General features: G+C 38.1%; 3 protein-coding genes across 4 annotated transcripts; all 3 read left to right on the forward strand.

The window, feature by feature from the left end:
• Positions 1-1,539: 1,539 nt before the first annotated feature.
• Positions 1,540-12,860, forward strand: csf3r (colony stimulating factor 3 receptor). Of its 2 annotated transcripts, XM_085423469.1 has the most exons (18): positions 1,540-1,679; positions 3,303-3,488; positions 6,147-6,252; positions 7,430-7,504; positions 7,677-7,973; positions 8,057-8,189; positions 8,357-8,523; positions 8,677-8,837; positions 9,004-9,148; positions 9,416-9,498; positions 9,623-9,815; positions 9,895-10,083; positions 10,261-10,362; positions 10,636-10,782; positions 10,865-10,996; positions 11,083-11,179; positions 11,272-11,350; positions 11,837-12,860. In XM_085423469.1, exons 4-18 carry the CDS (start codon positions 7,441-7,443, stop codon positions 12,311-12,313), a joined length of 2,466 nt encoding a protein of 821 aa, XP_085279595.1. In that variant the 5' UTR covers positions 1,540-1,679; positions 3,303-3,488; positions 6,147-6,252; positions 7,430-7,440; the 3' UTR covers positions 12,314-12,860. The 2 variants fall into 2 exon arrangements, with proteins under 2 accessions (XP_085279595.1, XP_085279594.1); XM_085423468.1 differs by lacking the exon at positions 6,147-6,252.
• A 1,542-nt stretch (positions 12,861-14,402) lies between these two features.
• mrps15 (mitochondrial ribosomal protein S15) lies at positions 14,403-20,572 on the forward strand. The gene is made up of 8 exons (XM_085423482.1): positions 14,403-14,661; positions 18,787-18,855; positions 18,959-19,034; positions 19,148-19,196; positions 19,303-19,387; positions 19,503-19,561; positions 19,935-20,126; positions 20,376-20,572. The coding sequence occupies exons 1-8, from the start codon at positions 14,517-14,519 to the stop codon at positions 20,481-20,483; spliced, it is 783 nt and encodes a 260-aa protein (XP_085279608.1). The 5' UTR covers positions 14,403-14,516; the 3' UTR covers positions 20,484-20,572.
• A 139-nt stretch (positions 20,573-20,711) lies between these two features.
• LOC146659437 (cornifelin homolog) lies at positions 20,712-23,136 on the forward strand. Its single transcript, XM_085423485.1, has 4 exons — positions 20,712-21,851; positions 22,285-22,438; positions 22,521-22,657; positions 22,883-23,136. The coding sequence occupies exons 2-4, from the start codon at positions 22,327-22,329 to the stop codon at positions 22,985-22,987; spliced, it is 354 nt and encodes a 117-aa protein (XP_085279611.1). The 5' UTR covers positions 20,712-21,851; positions 22,285-22,326; the 3' UTR covers positions 22,988-23,136.
• The last annotated feature ends 258 nt before the right edge of the window (positions 23,137-23,394 follow it).

The following is a 23,394-nucleotide window of genomic DNA, read 5'->3' on the forward strand; positions in this document are numbered from 1 at the left end:
TCTGGGGTTCCAGACCTGTGCTTAGACCAAGCCTTTTCAAAACCCTCAGTTTCTTCTTTCAGAGGTTCACTTCCCATTCAACTTTAATTTGGGCCATGTTGCCTCACTTTATTGTAAGTCAGTTATTGATCAAATGCAGAATTCATTATTGAGTACGTGAGCGTGAGCTTCCAAGTCGGCAAAGCAGTCCATCATGATGTTGTATGTCCACTGGCAAATGGTAGTTTTGGTTTGCCATCAGTAAATAGGTTGTTAAGTTTAATGAAACAAAACTAATAATTTTGCCAACGAAAATCAAATCAGTGCAATCAGTATTTTACATAACTGGTAGTAAAGAATGCTGAATTCGACTTATCAGGCTGAGTGCAGCAGTGGAATATCACTCTTGTAACAGAGGGCAATATTCAGCATTTCAGTATACACGCTTAGCACAATTACAGCAGTTGTGACTGCAGTTCACTATAGTATTTCACTGTATAGAAGCAGACAGATATGAGATGACGTTTACAGCAGTGTCTAATTTGGGTTAGTCGAATTTTTAATGTGAATGAGAATCTAAGGAGGAGACGGCATTCTGTTAAGCATAGGACAAAAACCGTAATCAAACCTAGCAAAGCTTCATCAGTTCAACTTGGCTTCGGGGCCCTCGGCTAATTTTACCGCTCACTGAAACATAGCGTGTAATACCCAGTGGATGGCAAACGCTTCGTTCATTATTGCTGATTAGGGGAAAAAAAGATCAAGCAAAATATGTCAACTCATGATAACCAGTTAATGTGTTTTTAATTAATGCTTGCTTTTATTTTCTCCAGGTTGATTCCTACCCTAAAACCTACCAGTGCGTGTATTTAATTCCTCCTCCAGCAGCTTCTTGATTAACAGTTAGCTTCCATTATGCTTTTGAGGGCACGAGAGTGACCGTGCAGGGATGCGGCTGTTAGATTAAAAGTGGAGTGGGTGAGCTTGCTGGGTCTCCTTGCATGCAGTGAAATGAGACCTAAGCCACAGATTCATTTTAGAATTTAATAAGCTAATAATCGTGATATGGCAACTAGTTTCAAGTGTCCTTGAGGGGGGGTTCAAGGCACAGTTTACAATCCCATTTAAGAGCTTGTTCTATTACCATGCTGACAAAGTCTTAGACAGGCTCAGAGAGGGAGATGAGTGCATTTTGAAGCTACTTCAAAGGTCACACAAAACACAGAGGGGTCAGCCTGAGCCAGAATGATCACATTCTTCTTGCGAGAAGACTCCCTGGAGTCCGACTGAAGGACAGTTGACAGCTGCTGTATTAGCATCTTCTGGGAAAGTACTGAAAATTCAATTCAGCTGACATTTAACAGCTATAAGTTGAGCTATAATGATTTTTCTAATTACTCCATTAAACAGCCAAAGCCACCTGTAAAAACTTTTTGCTGAGCTTTTAAAAATGTGAATTTGAGCAATGTGAACTCCCCATTCTTCCTTCCCATAACTGGGCCCCATCAGTCACATGTTTCTTCTTGGAAAATAGCAGTTTCACAAATGCAAAACAAGGATGTTGCTGCCTGTGCTGCTTCTTGGCACACACACACACACGTCCTCAAATCCGAGCTACTTTGAGCCACGCTGTTTCATCTGGTGCTATCAGGGCTGATAAGAGCCTCTTGTCTTTCTGGGTCTGCTGCAGCTGCTGTGTGGTGAGTGGCAAGCCTCTCTGATGGCTCTCCTTTATCTTCACATCAAGCAATTTGCTGCTTCTTTCATTTTGATACTTGTGCCAGATTGAAAAGGAAAACTTTGCTAAACTTGTTTCTGAATGAGGTTAAAGCTAGGTAGTTGCATCCTCATCTACATGTAAGTTATGGACCACTCAACTTATTTAAAAAAATCATCTTTAATCCATGTTTAATCTGATTTTCTGGTCCCTCTGTATTGTAGATGTGACATTTATCATCCTTTGTAGTTTAATACCTAATACACACACACTACACACTCTTAATACATTTAGGATTAAATAAGCAATACTAAGATAAGATGGTGCTTTATAGTACTTGAAGCGTATCGTTTGAAACATTTAAAATAAGTTGTTAGATCGTCGCACAAAGGTGTTTTTACCTAAACCTTTGTTAAATTTAGTACAATACCGCAATGTCGCCCAAGTCATCATTGTCTTAAGAGCTTGAAAAAGGCGACTGGACTTCTTTATGTTTTTTTGAAGTTGTTTCACCTCTCACAACTGAAGAAATGTCTTTGATTAAAGGTGAAATGTCTTTAAAAACCTTAAAGAAATCCAGCCGCCTTCTTTTTCAAGCTCTAAAGACTACAGTATGGCAATGTTTTTAACATGTTTTATGACTGCAGTTTTCTTCTAATCACGGGGGCAACAGTATTTTAGTGTATGGAAAACATCTTCTGACAGTTTAAAAATCGGAAGTTAAAAAGATTGATTCAATCGGTCTGGGATTTTAGATACTGCCCATATAAAAGGTCAGAATGTCTTAACAGCCATGATAAGAAAAAACAAATCATTCTTTAACTCCTTTTAAATCTCTTTTCAAAACACACTGTATAGTGTGAGAAATAAAACCAAAAAGGGGAAATAGCGGTGAGTCTGTCATTACACTTTGCAATGTGTGAGGGATATTGCCAAATCCTTTAAGTGGGCGTTCTGTAACCCTCAACAGCAACAGGAAAGGAAATCTACTGAAGTTGTAGAAAAATATTTCTTTTAACATGGAGACATGACTCACCGAGACACAAAAATAAATTCTACATAATGTATTCTCATCTATATGTTCTGAACATAATTGGCTGAAACGCAAAGAATAGCCAGACTTCATTTATTCTGCCTTTATTTTAAGTATGTCATATTGTGTTGTTGACAAAATACACTCCGAGTCTAATACCCTTTTCTGCTCTCCACCTCGTCTCTCTCGCTCACTCTCTCTGTCTTTCCTTCAATTGCCTTTTGTCAGAGCCACAGGCAATTACCTATTAGTAGTAAGCAGAAATTCTAAAAAGGAAAGCGGAGGGAAATGGGGGCCTTTTTGCACAGTGCTGATAAGAAACGGAGAGAAAATTCCATTTCTCTCTCATTGCAAAACGCAGTCTTCACCAAATAGTTATTTTGGACTGAGGGCAGCGATCTAACAGTTTGAGTGATAGTTACAAATTATACAAATTTTAGGTTATATTTCCTCATCTTATGGAGGTGTTACAATGACACTATGAACATAACATTTCTGCTCAACGGTTGAATGTTATTCTACACCAGAAATGCTTTGGATAGTCAAAATCTAATATGTCATTTGTGTCTTTAGCCTACAGAACAAATTGAACTGGACTCTGAGCAGTCGCCTGGTGTTGTGCGCATGCTACATGTTAAGCTGAGGAACAGTGAGTTTCTCAGCTTATTCTCAGAAACAGGCAGGTTGAGTGTTACAAGACCACAGGAAGTTTCTCAATGCTGTACCACTTACTGGTTCTGGGTAGATGTCTGTATGTTGGTGAGTCATGCACGCACACACATTCAGTACTGTGCAAATGTCTTATTTCTTTCCCCATCACATATTTCTTTTATATTTTTCTAGGAAAATGGCTGCAGTGATTTATCGAAACATGCATGTATAAATTGAAAAACAGTATACGGGGCAAAACCAGATCTGACAAGTGCAGTCAAAGAGCGCAACTCCCATGAAGGTCAAAGGCTATATGAAAACTTTTTATTAGATGCTAACGGCACCCTGTTTTCATATCAACACTGATGTTTGACTTTTGACCTTTGACCTTTTAGCATTACATACTAAAATGGTGTATTTTATTATCTTTACCTGTATGCTCGGAGTAGATCTGGCTGAAATCTTTTACTACTATAAACTGTAAAAACTTTAGATTTTAAGAGATATTCATCCATGTGTGATTTTTGCGAAACTACATGGCATCATCGTGATGCCGTAGGGTGTTGGATTAAAAAAATAAATAAGTAAAAAGACTATTGTGCAGCTCTCTCCGTGCTATGATGTGTTATACTCAATACGGTGTCTTGACATTTGTTTTCAAGGTCAGCTTTGACCTCAGGGGCTAACAGTAGAGGTCAAGGTCAAATGCTTAGCCAATCTAGTTACTCATGTCCCCCAAGGCCTAGTTTATTGTTGAAGTTTAAAGACAACCTGTAAAATATTGTGGGTAATTTAAAGTTTTTTTCTGATTTTCATATTTGTTGTGACCTTGACCTTAACCTAACCTTAACCCAATTTTCACCCAAATTAAAGCTGGAACAGCTCGTGGTGTTATTGATCTCTACCATCACACAAAAAATGGAATATGAGAGCTTTCTGTTGTTAATTCAGTTTAGTTTGACTTAGTTATTTATTAGTTTCATTGTTAGTTTCTTTTTAGTTGTTATTGTATGGAGGGGTAAATGGTAAATGGTAAATGGCCTGTATTTGTATAGCGCTTTTTTCTAGTCCCTAAGGACCCCAAAGCGCTTTACACAACCTGTCATCCACCCATTCACACACACATTCACACAATAAAAGCTGTGTACACAGTTTCAGTAAACACACCAATGAAAGCCTCAACAGGCAAGTTGTAATAAATTTTTTACCAAAATAATGAATATTGCATGAATTATTTCCTCTGTATTTTTTGTTTTTTAGTCTTTAGTCATTTGAGTTATTTTCCTTTTTTTAAAGTCTACTTTTCATTTTTATTTCAGTTAACAAAAATAGGCTTGATGACCATTTTTCTTTTTAAAACAGCCTGAACTCATGTAGGCATGCTTTCTTGTAATTTAAGTAGTCTTCAGGAATGGGTCTCCAGGCATTTTGAGGGAAATTCAAAACTCTTCTTCAAATCTTGTCTGCCTGTTGTTTCATCCTCTGCAAGGATGATCCAACACTGCTTCAGGAATATTGAGGTTCTGGTTTTGGGGAGGTCAGTCCATGACTGATAGTATTCCACTGTGTCTTTTTTCTATACAGGCGTGCTTTTACTGCATTGGCAGTGTGTCTGTCATCACTGTCAAGCTAAAAAATGAAAACACTGCCACTCAGATGTTTTCCAGATGGTATTACATGGTGGAACAAACTTTGACAGTACTATTCTGTGTTCATAGTTCCATCCGTTTTGACAAGATTCACAACCTCTCTGGTGGAAAACAGCCCCAAACCGTGACAGAACCTCCAGTGTGTTTTACAGATGACTGTAGATGACTGATGTACCTCTCTCCTGAACACCTCTGTACATACTGACAACAATTTGAACCAAAAATTTCACGTTTGAATGCCACACTATTTTCAGTCATTTTCAGTTTGTGTCAGCTTTTTCTACCCATCCCTTTCTTAAGAGTGGCTGTCAAGAAGCCATTCTTTGCTTTGAGATCAATTCTGATGTGGCTTAAACAACAAGAGATGAATCCACAGAACTAAAAATTTATTAAAAAGCAGCCAATGTCCAGAGAATAAACCGGAAAACTGCTGTTCTAGACCACTTTAAAAAATTATAAGAAAGTATGGCTTCAGTGAAGCAAAACCAAAAGAAATGAGAGGTGATTCAAGGTTTTTGCACAGTACTTCACATCAGTGTGAAATGTACTTCTGATGAAGACATTAATAAGGGAATCAACAATAAATAATCTGGCATAATTTTAGATAATTCCCAAGAGGTTTCCTTACTATTGAGTTGCTTGCAGTGTTTAATGAATTTAAAACTCTACTCTCACATTTTTATGATTCTGCTCCCTCGTAATGCTGTTTATCAGTTGCAAACTTTCATTGCCACCTGGTATTTTATTTTATAATATAAAGTGACACCTGTCCAAAATTGAAATGTCCAGAAATATATGTTTAAATTTTAGCAAACATTTTTAACAATGCACTGAACACAATTCTAGTAACAAAATCCCTATTCTCATGTGAAATATTATTTTGAATGTTTTTATTGTACATACACTGGTTTTAATGCATTAAAATATGCAAAACACATGATTGTGTGAATAATTTGCACAAAGTTTAAAACTACATGTCTATATGTTGGTGTTCATTATACAATTAAATGTTCTTTTAATACCACTAAAAAACTCGATTCCATTGTTTTCTGTTACTTTAGTAATCAGTTAGTATTTGCTTTAGTACTCTAAACTATTTGTCTTTTCTTCCACACAGTACCTTACAGTTGCAGAGATACTGATATAGGCTGTGATGGCATGTCTGGGTGGTGCTTTGTAAACCAGAACAAAGATTTCTGTGAATTTTAAACTTCTGTGTAATGGTGAGTTCCCTAACTGATTCTCGAACTAAAGAGCAAGGTTGACTTTATATAAAAAGTGCAGTATGTTTGAGAAATGCTGCCAGAACTTTACCAACTAGTTCTCATTTTGCTATAGTCACACTACGGACCGTGACATAGGAAAATTATTTGTCTCCACAACTGCTTGCCATCAATCTCAGACAGAAAAAAAAGAATCATTGTAATGGCTGGATAACAACTGATTTTTTTGTTTTCTTGGTCATAGGAGTGTTGCTGTCATACTTTGACTCTAGCCATTTTGTTTACGTCAGACCAGTCAGCAACCACCTAGCAAACACAAGTCGTGTGAGAAAAATATGACTGGTTTTGACTGGTTGTTGGAAGATGCTGCCAGTTCTTGTGAAACTGATTGCTAAAACCTTACGAACGCAGGTCTAGCGATTGGTCAATGACTCCTCGGTAACCACTGGCCACTAAAAAACAAAGTGTCTTTGAGCTGCTGGAGTTTGTTGGGGGTTGCACCTGGTGACAGCCAGCAACTATTCACCAACTTGCTGGGGAATGCGTATTTTTCCCTGGTGACCAGAGGTTGCCAGCAGGTTATCAACAGTCTCTAGGCCTATGTGAAAAAAGTCCAGTTACACTGTAACAGGTGATACATTTTAATATATTTTATATTTTTTATTAAATATTTCTCTCAAAATTTAGAAAGAGTTTCATCCGTTTTATTTAACAGTGTAACAATGGAAACTTGATAGCACCTGTGGATGTCTCTATCTGTTTTGTTTTTCAGCCAGCAGAGCTTTAAATGTCACTTCCCCGGTGAACCCAAGATGCCACGAGTGTTGGCTTTTATTTATGTGCTTAGATTTTTATTTAATTTTTATTTATTTATTTGAGTTTGTCAAGTGTCAGTGCTCAGTTTTTTTCTGTGCTCCACAAACGCAGACAGCACAGCAAATCTTTTTTTTTTTTTTTTTTTTTTTGCTAGAGATCAGGGAGGCAGGAGATGCACAGTGTGTATACTGAAATATTATGCGTTATGGAGATCACTTCCAGACCCTTGAAACACCATTGTCACCACCACCACTGTCAATTCCTCCCTCCCACAATGCACCTTGTCACTCAAATATTGTTTTGACAGAGCATGAAAGTTGGTAATTTACCAATAATGCATTTCATTTTGGCTGCCTAACAGGTTTTATCATCATGATATCCAAATGGATGTCAGTGATTGTCATGCTGGTGACATTTGTGAACGGAGCAAGAAATGGTGAGTGTAGGTGTCGGAGGAAGATGGAAATACCAATTACAATGACAATTCTTACTATCATTTTGTGTCCTTTGCCTTGGAGATTTTACCAAGTAAAAGACTAAACATTTAGAAAAAACATCTGAACAATCTTCACATTACATCTTTGTTTTTGTTTTTTTGTAATTTTTAGAGGATGGCATACAGCCCTGTGCAAAGGTCCACACATCCAGCTCAGTGGTACCTTTGGGATCCCCTGTGACAGCCACATGTGTCATCAGAGAGGACTGCCCTTTGGTCACTGGACAAGCTGTTCATATAGAGTGGCGCCTTGATGATAGGCTTATTCCCAGCAGTCCAGAAGCCAGTGAGAGCAGCAGGGTTTCCAGAGCTGTTATATCAAGCTTCAATCACACCCGAGCAATCCTCACCTGCTGTATCCAAGCCTCTCCTCCTCAAGTAGTCGCAGGCGTGGAGATCCGAGCTGGATGTGAGAAGCATTTGCGATTCTTTTGTACATGGATCAAATTAAATTCCATTTAAAAATGACTTTGTTTTTCTTTTTACCTTTAGATCCACCAGAAGCACCGCAAAACCTCACCTGTCAGACAAACCTCACCAACCCCATCAAAATCACCTGTAGCTGGGACCCTGGGCAGAGGGAAACCCACCTGCCCACACAGTATTCCCTCCATACTGAAATGTGGTAAAAAATATGTAACAAATGGAATACAAATGCAAATATACAAAATATAGATTACAGTGAAAGACTGGTCAAGCAGTAAATATCATACTGGTATCAGACGTGTTATCTAGGCTTTGTCTTCAAGGCTGAACGACTATATTTCTTAAAATGTAATTTCATCATTTCAGGGCTGAAAATGAAAACTATTCTTATAAACTGCCACAAGGAGTCCATCACTATACCATCCCTCGTTTTGAATTTGTGCTGTTTTATGACATGAAGATATATGTGAAAGCTGTGAATGAACTTGGAGAGACAACCTCAGCACCACTTGTTTTAGAACCTGTTAGTTCGGGTAAGGAAAATATTTTGGGGTTTTCTTTTTTTTTTAGCATTCTTCAAGCTCTGTTTGTATTATAAGTACTATATTTCATAGACAATACTAAATTGTACTTAAAATCGGTGGGAAAAAAAATTATGCATGCTTTTGTTTTTGTCACTATTTCAGCTAAGTTTGACCCACCCAGTATTCAAGTGATTTCTAAAAGGTATGGCTGCCTGAGGCTGAACTGGAATTTGTCCCCAGACCAGGCCTGGCTCCAGTCTTGCGGGTTATTAAACCTGGAATACCGATTTAAGTCTGTTGACAGCACACAGTGGAATGACCCAGTGAGTGCAAATCAACCCTTTGTTGATATCAACTGAAAATGTATCTTCCCAAACATTTGATCCAGTGGCTATAGACATCCAAATGCTGATATTCCTTCCCTGAAGTTCACATTGGATATGCAAGAACTTATGTTTGTACATTCTGTGTCCCTGAAAAATATGCCAGGTCTTGGTTCAAAATGCTAAAACTCCTGTGGACATGTGTCACCTGCTGCATTGGACTCGGTATTTTGCACAGATCAGAGTCAGATACCAGCAGAGCCCCTGGAGTGAATGGAGCAGCAGCCAGTCTGGTGTCACCTTGGAGAGTGGTAAGATCAATTCAGACTGACACCATCAGTCAGTCAACCATTTCCCAATCTATTGCCTTTTCTTCCATTTCCTGGTCTTTTCAATATATGCTAATGTCATCTTCTGCATCTGCCATTACTTTTTTCTATAGCGCAGGTTGTATTGAGCTTTGTTGCATTGAATCCATAAACCTGTCTTGGATGAAAAAGTTTTTATTTTCAAAGAGTAAAAGGAGATGTGCAGGCTTTTGACATGCAACATGCTGACAGGTGACTCTTTCTTTTTAGCTCCCACTGGACGCCTAGATTCGTGGATGGAGATATCTGAGGATCCCCTGCTAAAACAACTCAACATAAGCTTGTTTTGGAAGGTACACACATCACACACGTTGCTTGACACCTGTCACAAATTGATGCATTTTGTCTTCTAGCTCTGGTGGAGCATGAGAGGTCGTCTTTTAAAATATCTCCTCACATTTTTTCCTTCTGCTTCAGCCATCAAAAAGATTTCGTGCCAATGGCCAAAATGTGTCATATATCGTCTTGGTGCAAAAGAGAGTGGTGTGCTCTACAAGGGAGAACTACTGTACTTTCAGTCTTTCTAGGAGCGTTAAGAAAGTGTATGTAAAGGCTGTAAATGCAGCAGGGAAATCTTCTCCCACTGTAGTACAGATTTACAAACATAAAGGTAACTCACTCACAAAACAAATGAATGCATCATATCATGTGACATGTAGAATATGATATGCATCTTTTTCTGTCTGTAGCTCATCCTGTAGTATTAGATGCCACAGCAGTCCCATATGGAAACAATTCATTTCTTGTTCAGTGGAGAAGCATGGATTCCTCAGGACTCAGCGATTATGTGGTGAAATGGAGACCTTTGTTAAAATCAGGCCTCTCCCACATCCAGTTTGACATTGCTGGCCAAAACCAGTCCAGCATTGTTATAACAGGTATGTTTTACAATATTTGTCTTCCGCTTTCCTAATCGGATGATTATCCTCTACAACAAGAATTCGAACAATCACTCTTGTGTAAGATCTTCCTTTTCCTGTGCTTAACCTGCCTCTACACACTGTTAGACTCCTGTGGGCAATGATCCACCCTAACCTCTTCTCACTCATCAACAGGCAGCTTTGAGCCCTACAAGCCCTATGGGATCTCTGTATATCCAAGGTTTACGGATGGGATAGGCCCTCCTAAGACATTTAATGCCTACTTGAGAGAGAAGGGTAAGTCACCCAAGACACAAAGAGTCTCACACAAGCCAGCAGAGGTGTGAGCCAGACTCCCTCAACTTTGAAGTAGTCAGAAGAGCGTTGACTTACAGAATATATATTTTGTAATCTTTCACAGAACAGCTGATACATGATGAAATAATGCCCTCTTGTGGAAAGAAATGAATAACCTATTGGAGTAAAGACCTGGGCTGTCTAATATAATGTCTAATGGTTAAAAACTCTTTCTAGTTCTACTAATCACTTGTGATGTTGTTCTTTTTAAAGCTCCATCCATGGTTCCAAAATTACATATTCAAAAGACCTGGAATTCAGATATTAAGATTACCTGGGATGAAATACCATTAGACCAACGAAATGGAAAGATCCAAGACTACACAGTCTTCTACTGGAATCAGAAGGGACCCGTTAACGGTAGGTTAAATACCTTATCTCTGCTATGTTGTATAGGGTATTTTAAGTACTTGATCCCCTCTAATGTTTAACTGTTCTTCAGTTGTGAACGTAGATACAGAAAAAAGAAGTGTGATCCTTAAAGACCCCAGTGTGCATGGAGCTGTCTTGATGGTTAGCACATTTGGTGGGAGCTTGAATGGGTCAGCAGTTCATTTTGAATTTCAGCCCTTTGGTTAGTACAATCATTTTTTCTTTGGAGAAAGTCAACACAAACAGAATATGATCAGACGTGACATTACGTGTCTTTTCTTTTCTCAGATGAGGTCGCTAGTGCGATGATTGTAATCGGATCAGTTTTTGGACTTTCATTGCTGATTATTTTCATAGTCCTGACTTGTTTCTCCAAACATGAAAGGTAAGCTCATGCTCATACTGTTTAAGCTGGGAAGCTGTAATGCTGTTTATTCTTAACACACTACCCTAATTCTTTTTTTCTTTAACTTCAAGGTTTAAGGGGATTTTTTGGCCAGTTGTTCCAGACCCAGCTAACAGCTTTGTCCTAAGACTGACATCAGAATCAACACAGGTGTGAAAGCGGACATCCGTTAGAGGACAACAGAAATGTTTTTATACATTTATACGTTCCTTATTACTAATGTTTTTGACTAAAGCTGCAAAAATCTGCAATATGTAGAATGAAGAGATTGAACCCTACAGGGAATGACTGTGAAATTCTGCAGGAACAGTTTAGCTTCTTCCTTCTCATTATTTGGTTTAATGCCCTGTTAATTTGTTGTTTTAGCTTACAATGCTTTTCAATGGAATTAAGACAAATTTAACAAATACCCGCTAAACACAGAGGTTCATTTAACAGAGAAAGAGGCTGTTTAAGGTCTCCATCAGGATCTGGTGAAAACTAACAGGAGACTTAATTTAAAGCATTCCAACTGATATTAATTTCTAATGTTAGATATTTAAAGCTTGTTTTGCTGCATGAGTGAAAAAAAGACATGACATGGTGTAAAGCCAAGAAATTGATACTATTGTTGTCTCACTTATTTTTCACTTGCAGTATACCCATCCTTCATGTGACAGCGAGGATCCGATATATTTGTCCCACCTCAGCTTTCCGGACATCCCCATGAAACTAAGCAAAGAGGAGGATGATCTTTGGATAAACAGTTCAGAAGAGACCAGTGACCTTGGAGAGTCTATTTGTGGTTCGCCCTTCATCACCGAATACTCTGGCTCAAACAGTGACTCTGTTCCTTATGCTACTGTGGTGTTCTCTGGTTTTTGTAACAGCCCACCACCCAAAGAGCCTCATGTCTACCTGCGTTCTGAATCTACACAGCCCCTCTTAGAGGCAGAGGAACCTTTCACGCCGAAGTGTTACCAGAATCTAGCACTAGGTGGAATGACAGAGGAGCAGCATTTTTTTGGGCCAAGCCATGATTGTGTACCTGAAGAAGTGGCAGACCCAGAGAGTCTTTGGGATGACTTTCCTTTTCTACGAGCATTAGCCATGAATGATACTGAAAATGACTAAAGCACCATTGGCAATTACAAGTAGAACTGCTTTGTTGGAGGCTTACATAGATCTAAGTATGTGCAATGAATTTAATGTGATAACGTACACAGCTGTAAATAACATGGCTACTAGCTAGAATTTTTTTAAGCTGATAGAAATCATGTTGATATTTACTGATTATCATTGCAAAGTTTTTGTATACTTTGTAAAACTTCTGCAGCAAATGAAGTTTCTTCTTGTTTTTTGTTTTTTACTTTAACCTCCTAGGACCTGATATCCACTTATGATGACATTATACTGCTACTGTTCTATCAAAATTTTAAACGAATATCCTCATGTGGCTCTTATTTTTCTTAAAAACAAAAATAAGGGGGAAAAAATTCTTTGTTTTTACATTCATCGGGCCCCAATATGCCCAAATATCAAAGACAAACTAAAAATGCATGCCGTGGAAGAGTTTGGGTCTTAGGAGGTTAAACTATATTGTTGAGATTATATTTTTGTGGATTACATGTGAATTCTCTGATTGAATGTTTTACACCTTAAAAGTGTTTTCAATAAAATTATAAGTACTTTTTTAATATTTTAATGCTAAATATAGATATTATTTAAAATAGCACACTAATCTGAGATTAGCAGGACAAATTTGCTGGAAAACTCAGAAATGTCACATAAACTGATTTATAGATCCATTTATAAAAGCTGTATAAAGGATAATTAGTAACAGTAATCATCTGTAACAGACAACTTAACAGAGAACCAATTTTAAACCAGTACGTTCTTTCTAGCAGTAATTTGTTGCAAAACATATAATTTGTTTGACTTTAGTTTTGTTTAGTTAAATATATGAAAATTGTCAAAGAGAACAGTTTGGCAGGCATAAAATAATATTTTTGCACCAACATGATGATTCTCAAAGAATTACTGGATGAAAACTTGGCATATCAGTGTCAGCTTTAAAAGAAATCAGAAGACACTTGACTAGTGGAGGACAAAAAGAAGAAGGGTCAGGCCTAAAAATTATCTACAGCAGACAACCAGCATCTGAAAGTCATGTTCTTAAGAAATAGGGGAAGGGGGGACTCACAAAGACTGGACATATTTCTCGAGTCTCTCTGGGATATAGGGAGAAAAGGGGAGAAAAGTTATATTACAAAAGTAATGTTAAGTTGAATTATACAAGAACTGGACTGAAAAATCAGTGGAAATTGATCTTGTAAAGCGGTGAATCCAAATGTAAAAATTTCAGGTTCAAAGAATCTTTAATAGGAGGTCAGAATAGAGAAAATGGAAGCTGTGTCCAGGTTCAGAGCTGCATTTCTTGTATGAATTAGTGGCAGAAATGTACCATCAGATTTTGATCCACCACACGACTCTGGAAAGTGTCTAATTAGCAAAGCTTCATTTTTCAGTATGACAGTGATCCCAAACACACTGGAAAATGCAATAAAAAGCATACCTGCATAGAAATTAAACACAAAATGGATCATCATGCGTCCTGGATTGATCTCTCCAGAGTCCACATCTCAACATTATTGAATCAGTGTGGGATCATCTTGACAGAGAATGAAAGAAAAGGCAGTCAACATCCAGAGAACATTTGAATATCCTTCTGGAAGCCAGGAAAGTTATTCCTGAAGAATACTTCAAACTACAAGAAAGTTTGCCCAAGAGAGTCCTGGTTATGTTGAAGAATGTGGTCATACCAAATAATTTAGCATTGTACAAACTCTGTTTTTGTCTTATATATTGTATTTCCCCGTTTCAATACACCAATTTCCCCTTTTCCCAGCAAAGAAACGGGTAGTATTTTAGGAGGTTTGCACAGCATTGTATGTCAGCAGTTATAAATTGACAGTTTATTACCATCAGTGCTCTTTTTACTGCTTTTTATTTAAAAGTAACAGTAATAATTTTGGGAGGGGGCACTTCTCATTAACTGTGACTGCTTCAATTATTAAACCAAACAATTGTCACTGAAAATAATAATAATAATGAAATGTAACGATGAAAGATTCCAAAAGTCGTTTTACGCTCGTTTTTATCGACGTGCTCTGGGATTGTTATTTTAGCCTAGTACAGCATCTCGCAATCGCTACTCGGCTAGTTTAGTCTAACCAAAATGGCGATCCTCATGTAGGGGTCGAGTGTGATTATTGGACGAATTTTTCAGCAGTTTTAGACAGTTTATTCTCCGTCCTTGTTATCTATACTGTGAGCCATGTTCACAAACATAGGCCTGAGGGCAGTTCTCAAGGTCCAAGCTAGTGTTTTGCGGGAAAGCTCGGCAGCTCTCTGTTGTGCTGCATCAGTCAAACCGTGGACGAACAGGTCGAGTTTACTGTCAGGACCAAACGTGAGAAGTGGTAAGTGTGAGGAAGACAAAACTTTCTTGTGGGTAAATATCAGTCAAAACATGTGTTTCTGTGAGCAGTTCGTAATTTCGCTAGGTCTTCTTGGGAAGTAACTAACACGAACGGCAGGCGGCACTGTTGGCGGAGCTACATGTTACCCTGATAAGCGGAAAGACCGCATACTTGACGTCTGAAACGATTTTCATCATAACGTACTCCAAAGTGTAGTAATCGGCTTTGCACAGCCTCCCTACGCAATTCATTTTTCTATCACACAGTTCTCTCCACACCACCAAGACAGTGTGAAGTTACTGGCAGGTGTTTCGTCAGCTGCTCAGCTACTTGTCATTGAAAACAGTCTTTCACAAAAACCCATATGTTCATATTTCTTTTGTTGAGTCTATGAAAAATGCCAAGTGTGGGATTTCTCATAGATTCTTACAGATTTGTAGAGTTTCAAATGTGTACAACTATGTGTGGCTGATATATTTTTTTTCAGGTAGGAGATGATGCCACACGCAAAACCAAGCAGTGTAAACACAGGGCAGTTTCACAGTCTGAATTGGCTGTTGTTTTAAGTCCTGCTTCCTTTGTTGCAGATTTGCTAATTTTCCCTTCCAAAAACTTTCTGTGCATACGACAGTCTAAAAATATTAAAGTGCGCAAGGATCTCCTGGTGTGCACAAACCGGGTTACATCTTCATGTGGAGTCTTGATTCTCTTTTCATACTTTTCACACAGTCTCAGCTCCCACACAGATCAATAAATACATGCTGTGTGGAAAACTGGGACATCTGAGTTTTGCTTTTTGGGGGGGTTGATTTGTGTGTAATTTCTAAGTAGACAGGATAGCTTGTCAACTCTCAGATAGAGGGACTTTGAAGAGCCTCTCACAGCTCTTTTCACACACCTCCGTGTGCAAAACTGATGCCTGCTAATCAGAGGGTTGTTGCACACACAGGGTGTGAAACAAACAAAAAGAATATCAGAAATATTTTTGACACGAAGCCTCTAAAAGAGGACTAGGTAACAGTGTAGTGCTTTAGCTACTTGAAACTTTTCTCCCCTAAATGTTTTTGTGGTTATCTCCCCTTCTGCACTTCTTTGCTGCTTAATCTGATGCAATATCTTGCTTTCTTATCATAATATCTGGAGCATCTACAGAAGCTTTTCTTTCATTTTCCCCCTCAAGTCTACTAGAATATGACAGCTTTTTTTTCTTTCTTTTTTTTCTCACTGTTGCAGCCTATGCACTGACAGTCACAGGTTTGCCAGCCCTTCAGTGACAGGCATGAATAAGAGCTGTTTGGCTTGCAGGCCGCTTCTCTCTACAGTGCTATGACTAATACAGCAAATAAATACTTTTTAACCCAAGGTTTGTACGCTGTACACTGCAGTCTATCAGAATTGAAATCACCAGCAGTGTCTCAAGAAAAATGTATGCTACCTTGAAATTTTTTACTTTGGTTTCTGCTGTTGATAACTTTAAAATAAGGTACAGAGAATTTCTATTAAACTATTCTCAACAGCAAAGATTACTGCCAGGTGAAAACTCGGTGAAAAGCTCTTTCCTGATGAGTTTCCTTCAGTGGATTGCAATATTAGTTGCACACGTTGGTGGATTTTTGAAGGAGGGCTGAACTGTCGCATAACATTAGAGAGGAAGTGACATCATTTGCTGTTTTGATATTGAAAACCACTGCTCTTATCGCCATCTGATATGTACATAGTTGCGTTTTAGGGTGAGTGTTTGACAACCGTTTTAGAAAGATTATCTTAGTTTTACTCTACAAGTTTCTCCATCAGTCACGCAAATTAAGCTTCATGAGTCGTTTCATCATCCTGTAGATTTCATTTACGTATTTTTTTTGTTTTGTTACAATAAATCAATGATTTTCTGACAACTCAGCTTGCAGCAGAAATGTTTTTATTATGTATTATCCCAGAGAGGTGTTTCTCTACAAATAGGATAGTCAAGTTATCCCAGAACTTAGGGGTCTGCTTATGCTACCCTATTACCTGGTGTGTTTTTGAATCATTTCCATTCATGCTTATAGGAAGGAAGATCTTAGAGTATTTCGGGATAATATTTAGAGGGACAATACTCCTCATAATTTAAAATAGCTTATTCACAAATAAATGTTAGAGATTATAAGTAACTTTCAGGCTTTGTTGTTTTTCATACAGCTCTCTTACGCTCTTGCTGTGTCTTTGGGCTTATTTGTCACACTCATATTTCAGATCATCAAACAAACTTCAATAGAAGATGAGAACCCAAGTAAATAGAAAAGGCTTTTTTTTTTTTTTTTTAGTGATTTCATTTATTAAGAGAAAAAAAGTTACCCAAACCTACCTCAACCTATGTGGAAAATTAATTCATCTAAATCTAAGAACACTGTGTTACCTTTGGCAGTCATTCATTTGCAATAAGTGGCAATGAGTCCTTCACATCATTGTGGAGGAATTTTTGGCTCACTCTTTGTGGAATTCTTTTAGTCACAATGACATGAAAGGTCATGTCAAAGCATTTCTATCAGATTTAAGTCTGGACTTTGAATAAACCACTCCAAAACTGTCATTGTATTTTTAATTTTCTGTTGTTTGCTTTGTTTTGGGGGGTTTTTTTGTTTTGTTTTTTGTTTTTTGTCTTTTCTGTTGTTGTTTTAAAGCCATTCAGAGGACCTGCTGGCTTGTTTTTGATCATTGTCCTGTTGCATAAGCCAAGTGCGCTTGAGCTTCAGGGTACAAAATGATTGCTGGACATTCTCTTACGGGATTTTCTGGTAGAGCGCAGAATTCATAGTTCCGTCGATTACAGTAAATCATTCACCTCGAGAAGGAGCAACAGGAATCAAACTTGACTATTTTTATTATGTGCTTATGATGCTGACCCCAAAGGTTTTTGAGCGATCAGCAAGATTAGCAGCAGTGGTTTCTGCCCCGGAACTTCCCCATAGATGCGAGTGTTTTGAGTGTCTTCCAAAGACCAAGGAACTGATCGTGGACTTCAGGAAGACCAGGAAACACTTGACCCCTGTTTCAATTCAGGGGGTCAGTGTTGACATTGTGGAGGACTATAAATACCTTGGAGTACACATTGACAATAAACTGGACTGGGCTAAAAACACCACAGCACTTTACAGGAAGGGCCAGAGTCGTCTCTATTTTTTGAGGCGACTGAGGTCCTTCAACATCTGCCAGAAAATGCTGAGGATTTTCTATGAGTCTGTTGTGGCCAGTGCGATCCTCTATGCTGTTGCATGCTGGGGGAGCAGGCTGAGGGTCGCAGATGCCAACAGACTTAATAAACTAATCCGTAAGGCCAGCAATGTTGTGGGGATGGAGCTGGACTCCCTCAAGGTGGTGTCGGAGAGGCGGATGCTGTCCAAGATAAAGACAGTGTTGGATAACACCTCCCACCCACTCCATGACATGCTGGTCAGTCACAGGAGCTCGTTCAGTGAGAGACTGAGATTACCGAAAAGCACCACTGAACGACACAGGAAATCATTCCTGCCTGTGGCCATCTCCCTGTACAACGCATCCACTTAACACACTGTTTGCTGCTACAACTACACATGTTTCTTTTCCAACTATTTATTTATGAGTGACTTATGTATGTATGTATGTATGTATATATATGTATATATTGTACTATTCTTAGTGTATTGTCTGTCTTGTCTTAATGTTGGTTTAAAATGGAGCACTGTAACAAAAAATAATTTCCCCCAGGGATCAATAAAGTATTCTGATTCTGATTCTGATTTTGGAATCATGAATACTGACCTCAGCTGAGGAAATTGAGGCCTTTTTTAATAAAATAAATCATTAGCAAAGCAACGATTCCCTTGTTCCCTTCTACTTTCAAAATGAGTTTAATCTCCTAAGCAGTGGCTCTGTAGTGTAGTGTTTTACACATTTGCCAGACAAGTGAACAATCCCCAATTCGATCCCTTGAGGGAGAATTAGATCCCTGGAGGGAGGCACAAATCCTTTCGGGGTTACATCATGAGAGAATCCGGCCAAACCAAACACGTGGAGCTACCTGCTGTGGTGATCTCTTGTGAATAACAACTGAAAGTAACATTTTGAATCTACTAAACGTGAATGTTTGCAGTGATGCATCTGATTTCTCAGTTGCAGGAAGCTTTGCTGTTCCACAGCCAGTGAGACACTATGCCCGGGCTGCAAAGAAGAAGAAGACAGGTATTTAAGAGGAACTCTCATCACCATAGTGTGCGCATGTGAGCATTTATAAATGTGTACATAAGTTAAAGAAAGAAAAATCCAAAAAGTATTTTTCCTCCAGGACCTGAGAGCCAACTCAACGATCTTCCTCCAACAATGCTGAAGATGGATTATGCAGCTGTTCCCCTTGCTCAAACGTAAACATATACAAAATGATTAAAATTCAGACTTTCTATTAATTATTTTATAAAAGTGGACGCACATAGTGATTGGTCTACTCTTCTAACACTATTGTATTTTCTGCTAACAGAACTGATGATCTTGTCAAAAGGCTTCTTTCACTGGAGTTGGCTAGTCATGTAAGTTTGTCTTTTTTATGTACATTGTTTGGCCCTCTTGTGGGAAAGCAGAGGCATAAACAAGTAGTTCAGCGTTAATAACTAATAATAATAATCTCATCTTCAGAAAGAAAAGCTACAGCTAAAACAAGAACAGCTAATTGCAAAGGTCCAGAGAGATGAGAGTGACCGAAGCTCAGAGGAAGTACAAGGTGAGGTGCTATATTTTTCATTATGTTGCACATAGTTTCTTCACTGAAAAAAACACGGGATACAACTTTTATTTATTATGCGATGTTGAAATTCTCCTGTTCTTTCTCTCCTCAGTGGCTATATTGACTGCTAGAATCCGAAACTACCAGGAACATTTGCAAAAACATCATAAGGTGAGAATAAAATGCATTTAAATTAATCAGCAGGTTGACAGATTAAAATGACGTAACACATGTAGAGCACTTGACTCTCACCACTGGAAGTTTCATGTATGACTACGTCTCTCCACATTTCCTCTCTGCTTTTGTGAGGCCTGCATGTGCTACAGGATATCCTGTGTACTCCCCCACATTAAATAAAAAGATGCGTAGCATGGCCAAGGTCGGAAGTTTCCGTGTTACATCATAGCCTAAACAATTTTATTAAAATTAACAACTGTTTTTATGTGGCATGACGAAGCAGCTGTTCCTCAGTAGGTGTCCTGATTTCTAGCGCATGTTGCTCTGTTTGTATTTACTTTCGATATTCTGTGTTGTTTGATGCTAGGATAAAGCAAACAAGAGGCGAATGCTTATGGCCATTGACCGAAGGAAAAAGATTTTGAAACACCTTCGGTTGATTCGCTACGATGCCTTTGAGAAAGTGTGTGAGCAGCTGGGCATCACATACACCTTCCCCCCAGAGTACTACAGACGGGCCACCCGTCGCTGGATGGCCAAGAAAGAATTCTGCATTAAGGTAGCAAATAAATGAAGCTGTTATTTATTAAGTCTACATCATCTCTGCACATTAATGTATACTCATATCTGTTGGGAAAAACTTAAAACTTTCCATTACACACAAGTGTAATGGAAGTGTAGCATATAGAGCATCTAGGGCATTACTCAAGCCTTCTGGAAACTCTTCTCTATACATTAAAGGTGTTATTTTATGCCCCCCACTAACACTTGGTCATATGTGTTTGTGTGTCTGTGTGTGTCATCTCAGGTCTTCAAAGCAGTGCAAAAGCAAAAAGCAGAGCAGAGGCTGAAGATAAAGCAGAGTTCAGGCTCCACAGACACGGAGTCAGCAAAGACAAATGCAGCTGAGATCTAATGAGACAAAAGCCACAATCTGTACACCTTCAGATGTAGTGATGTATCATGTAGATAAATAAATGGTTTTCCCATGCTGCCGTCACACGATTTTACTTTCTATTGTTGTCATTCTGATACCAGAACTGTCTGGAGATGTCAAAGATTAATAAGAATAAAATATCTGAGAAAGCTGGGTTGGAATAATCCTCCAAATTGTAATTGAACTAAAGCATGACTTCTAGATGTATTAATTTAAGATCTCATTTTAGAAAACCAGGAAGCCAGAAACTCAAGTATAGTATTAATATGCTAATTAGAAATAAACCTACACTGCAAATTCTCCATTTTATCTGAGAGGATACTCTGTGTTAAACCACCATGGCAAAAAACTAGCGCTAAAATATTATCACTAGATCGACTCTGTGCGTTATTATGGCTTCATATCAGCACCGGTGTGTGTTTTGTTTTTGTTTTTATGTTTTGTTAATCAGCTGTCAGTGGCAGTTCACCTCATTTGTACCAAGTTGAGGCATATCAGATAAGGACTTCTTCCTGGAAGAGTACTGTTGAAGCAGTATTCAGGCTTTGTGGAAACATGAGATTGACTTAATCCAACTATGTTTAGGGTCATAAAATGCTTGTTGGTAGAATGCAGTATCATTTATCTTTTTGAGTGTTGTTTAAATGTACAGTAAGTTAATTCAAGTTAGAGAGAAATTGTTAAAAAAATCTAATTAAGAATTCCTGACATTCCTGGCATAGTGTTATATTGGTAAAAATTGGTGAGGTTGCTAAAGCATCGGATTTAAATGTACAACATCACGAGGCAAGGTTAATTTAATTCTCATATAGGGTATAACAAGACCGACATTTTCATTAAAAGCTATTTTTACATTATACATTAATATGAAAAGAAGGCTTTAGTTTCGTATAGTTTTGTGCTTATTCAAATCCTGAGTAAATCCATCCCTTCTTTTGCATACTGCACTAGTGATATAGTGTTCTAATAGATTAAAACCTCAAGACAAGAACGTGTTGCATTTGTGGGTGTCATATGAAAGTGTGACCTTAACAATTCTAACTGCATGGCTTCCCTGAAGTCTACTGATCTGTCATGAGATCAGAAAAACTTTAAACTCTCAGTCACATACATGTGCTTGTGACCTTGTGATTTGAGGTTGTACACTTTATCAGACTAAAAAAAAAGAAGCAATTCCTGTTAATGGACTGATTTTTTGCCAGTGAATCGCCACAGATCTTTGTCGTCCCCAGAAAGTGCAGGCTGTTGCCAAACCAGCGTTTCACAGCTCAAGCTCGTCACAATTTCCTGTGTGGTGTGCAACTTGTCATTTTGAGCAGGTGGAGCTCATACTCTCACACTCTTCTGGTAAGTGACACCATTTTTTCCTTTCACAGCAGATAAACTTAAAAGTTAAATATTCTTAAATTAAACATAAAAATTATATTTGCAATTCGTGCGCATGTTATAGTTAAAAGTTGGCCTTTCCGTTATGGCTGCCTTGATACAAGATAACATGGGCTTTCATTTGTTCTTTGGGTTAAAAACCACATACATGACTCTCTTTCATACGATATTGTGAAAATAGTCCATGTTACACTAACGTATTCCTGCAACAATGTTTTATTTAGAAATATATATTTTACAGGGAAAGTCCAAAAAGTATTTTTTAAATCATAATTAGATTTACCTCAAATGACAGAGTAAACTGTTGCATGCTGTGTTGAGGAGGGTTTTCTGTAAATATGTGATGTTAATTAGTGTGCAAATATCTAATGCTCTCTAATATGTTTTTGACTAGGTACTTAAACCACAGAGCAAATAAACAGACCAAGTAATCCAAATGTCAAACCCAGTGGTCACCCATCAACCAGGTGCTGGCGGCTATGGGACTAATGTTCAAACAGGAGAGTGGAGCACAGGCTTGTGTGCCTGCTGCAGTGACTGTTTGGTCTGTAAGTACAAGGCACATCATTTGTGCATGCACACTTTGTTTTGTTCGTTTTAGACATTCATAAATGTACTCGTGTTGTTTAGGTGCCGTCGGTTGTTTTTGTCCACTGGCACTGAGCTGCTACACAGCAAATAAGTATGGTGAAAACTGCTGTTTGGGTTGCGTGCCTGGAGGCTTAACAGCCATGAGGACTCACATGAGATTAACCTATGGTATTCAGGTATGTTACCCATGCAACTCAATGCAGTTATTATAAAATCCAAACTTCAGAATACCGTACCTTATGCAATTAGTCTTTAGGTTGTAAGTATTGCACGTATGATAGTCTGTTTCAGTCTTGCTTTTATGAAAGACACAGATTTTGCAAACATGGGAAATTTTGTGCGTTTCCCACAATTGAGAAATCTGCAACATTTCTGTAATTTATGCAATCTTTTAACCACAGGGAACAATATGCAACGACGCCTTGATGATCTTCTTCTGTGGACATTGTGAAATGTGCAGGATGGCAAGAGAAATCCGCATCAGGAATGGAGAGATTTCACAGTAACAAGAGTTTTTCATGATGCTCAGCTATTGTGGAAGTAACTTGTTTACCCATGGAGCTTTCATTCAAACCAAAAAAAGCATTTAATGAAGTATGCATTTATGTGTGTATTAAATCTTTGGCCCTAACTTGCAAGAGCAATTGTGTATTATTGTAAATAAAGTGCATTTTCAACAGGCATCACATTTTTTGAACAACTTTTTGAAATTTGATGGCTCACCTTATATCATTTATTTCTCAACGTAAGAGTTATGCAACTAAAAACGTCCAAGAAAGCTTCTAGAAAAGATTGTTGGGTATTATCGTAAATCAGTTGTGAGCAGCTGAGTAAAAGGTTGATCTTCCTTATGAATTATAATATCGTTATAATTGTCATATAAGTCGAATTGTACTGGTTAGAATGCTTAGAC

The sequence above is a fragment of the Rhamphochromis longiceps genome, linkage group LG11, assembly GCF_057381845.1.
Source record: "Rhamphochromis longiceps isolate RC_006_pf linkage group LG11, R_longiceps_female_GT1.1, whole genome shotgun sequence".
Lineage (NCBI taxonomy): Eukaryota > Metazoa > Chordata > Actinopteri > Cichliformes > Cichlidae > Rhamphochromis > Rhamphochromis longiceps.

What these genes read in the sequence shown, in the direction of transcription:
- mrps15 (XM_085423482.1), top strand. Translation starts at nt 14,517, where the DNA reads ATGTTCACAAACATAGGCCTGAGGGCAGTTCTCAAGGTCCAAGCTAGT. An exon ending in CACTGGAGTTGGCTAGTCAT is followed by an intron (nt 19,197 to 19,302) that starts GTAAGTTTGTCT and finishes TCTCATCTTCAG; the next exon opens with AAAGAAAAGCTACAGCTAAA. An exon ending in AAGCTCAGAGGAAGTACAAG is followed by an intron (nt 19,388 to 19,502) that starts GTGAGGTGCTAT and finishes TTCTCTCCTCAG; the next exon opens with TGGCTATATTGACTGCTAGA.
- LOC146659437 (XM_085423485.1), top strand. Translation starts at nt 22,327, where the DNA reads ATGTCAAACCCAGTGGTCACCCATCAACCAGGTGCTGGCGGCTATGGG. An exon ending in CTGCAGTGACTGTTTGGTCT is followed by an intron (nt 22,439 to 22,520) that starts GTAAGTACAAGG and finishes CGTGTTGTTTAG; the next exon opens with GTGCCGTCGGTTGTTTTTGT. An exon ending in GATTAACCTATGGTATTCAG is followed by an intron (nt 22,658 to 22,882) that starts GTATGTTACCCA and finishes TTTTAACCACAG; the next exon opens with GGAACAATATGCAACGACGC.
- csf3r (XM_085423468.1), top strand. Translation starts at nt 3,446, where the DNA reads ATGCTGTACCACTTACTGGTTCTGGGTAGATGTCTGTATGTTG. An exon ending in ACATAAGCTTGTTTTGGAAG is followed by an intron (nt 9,499 to 9,622) that starts GTACACACATCA and finishes CTTCTGCTTCAG; the next exon opens with CCATCAAAAAGATTTCGTGC. An exon ending in GTCCAGCATTGTTATAACAG is followed by an intron (nt 10,084 to 10,260) that starts GTATGTTTTACA and finishes ACTCATCAACAG; the next exon opens with GCAGCTTTGAGCCCTACAAG.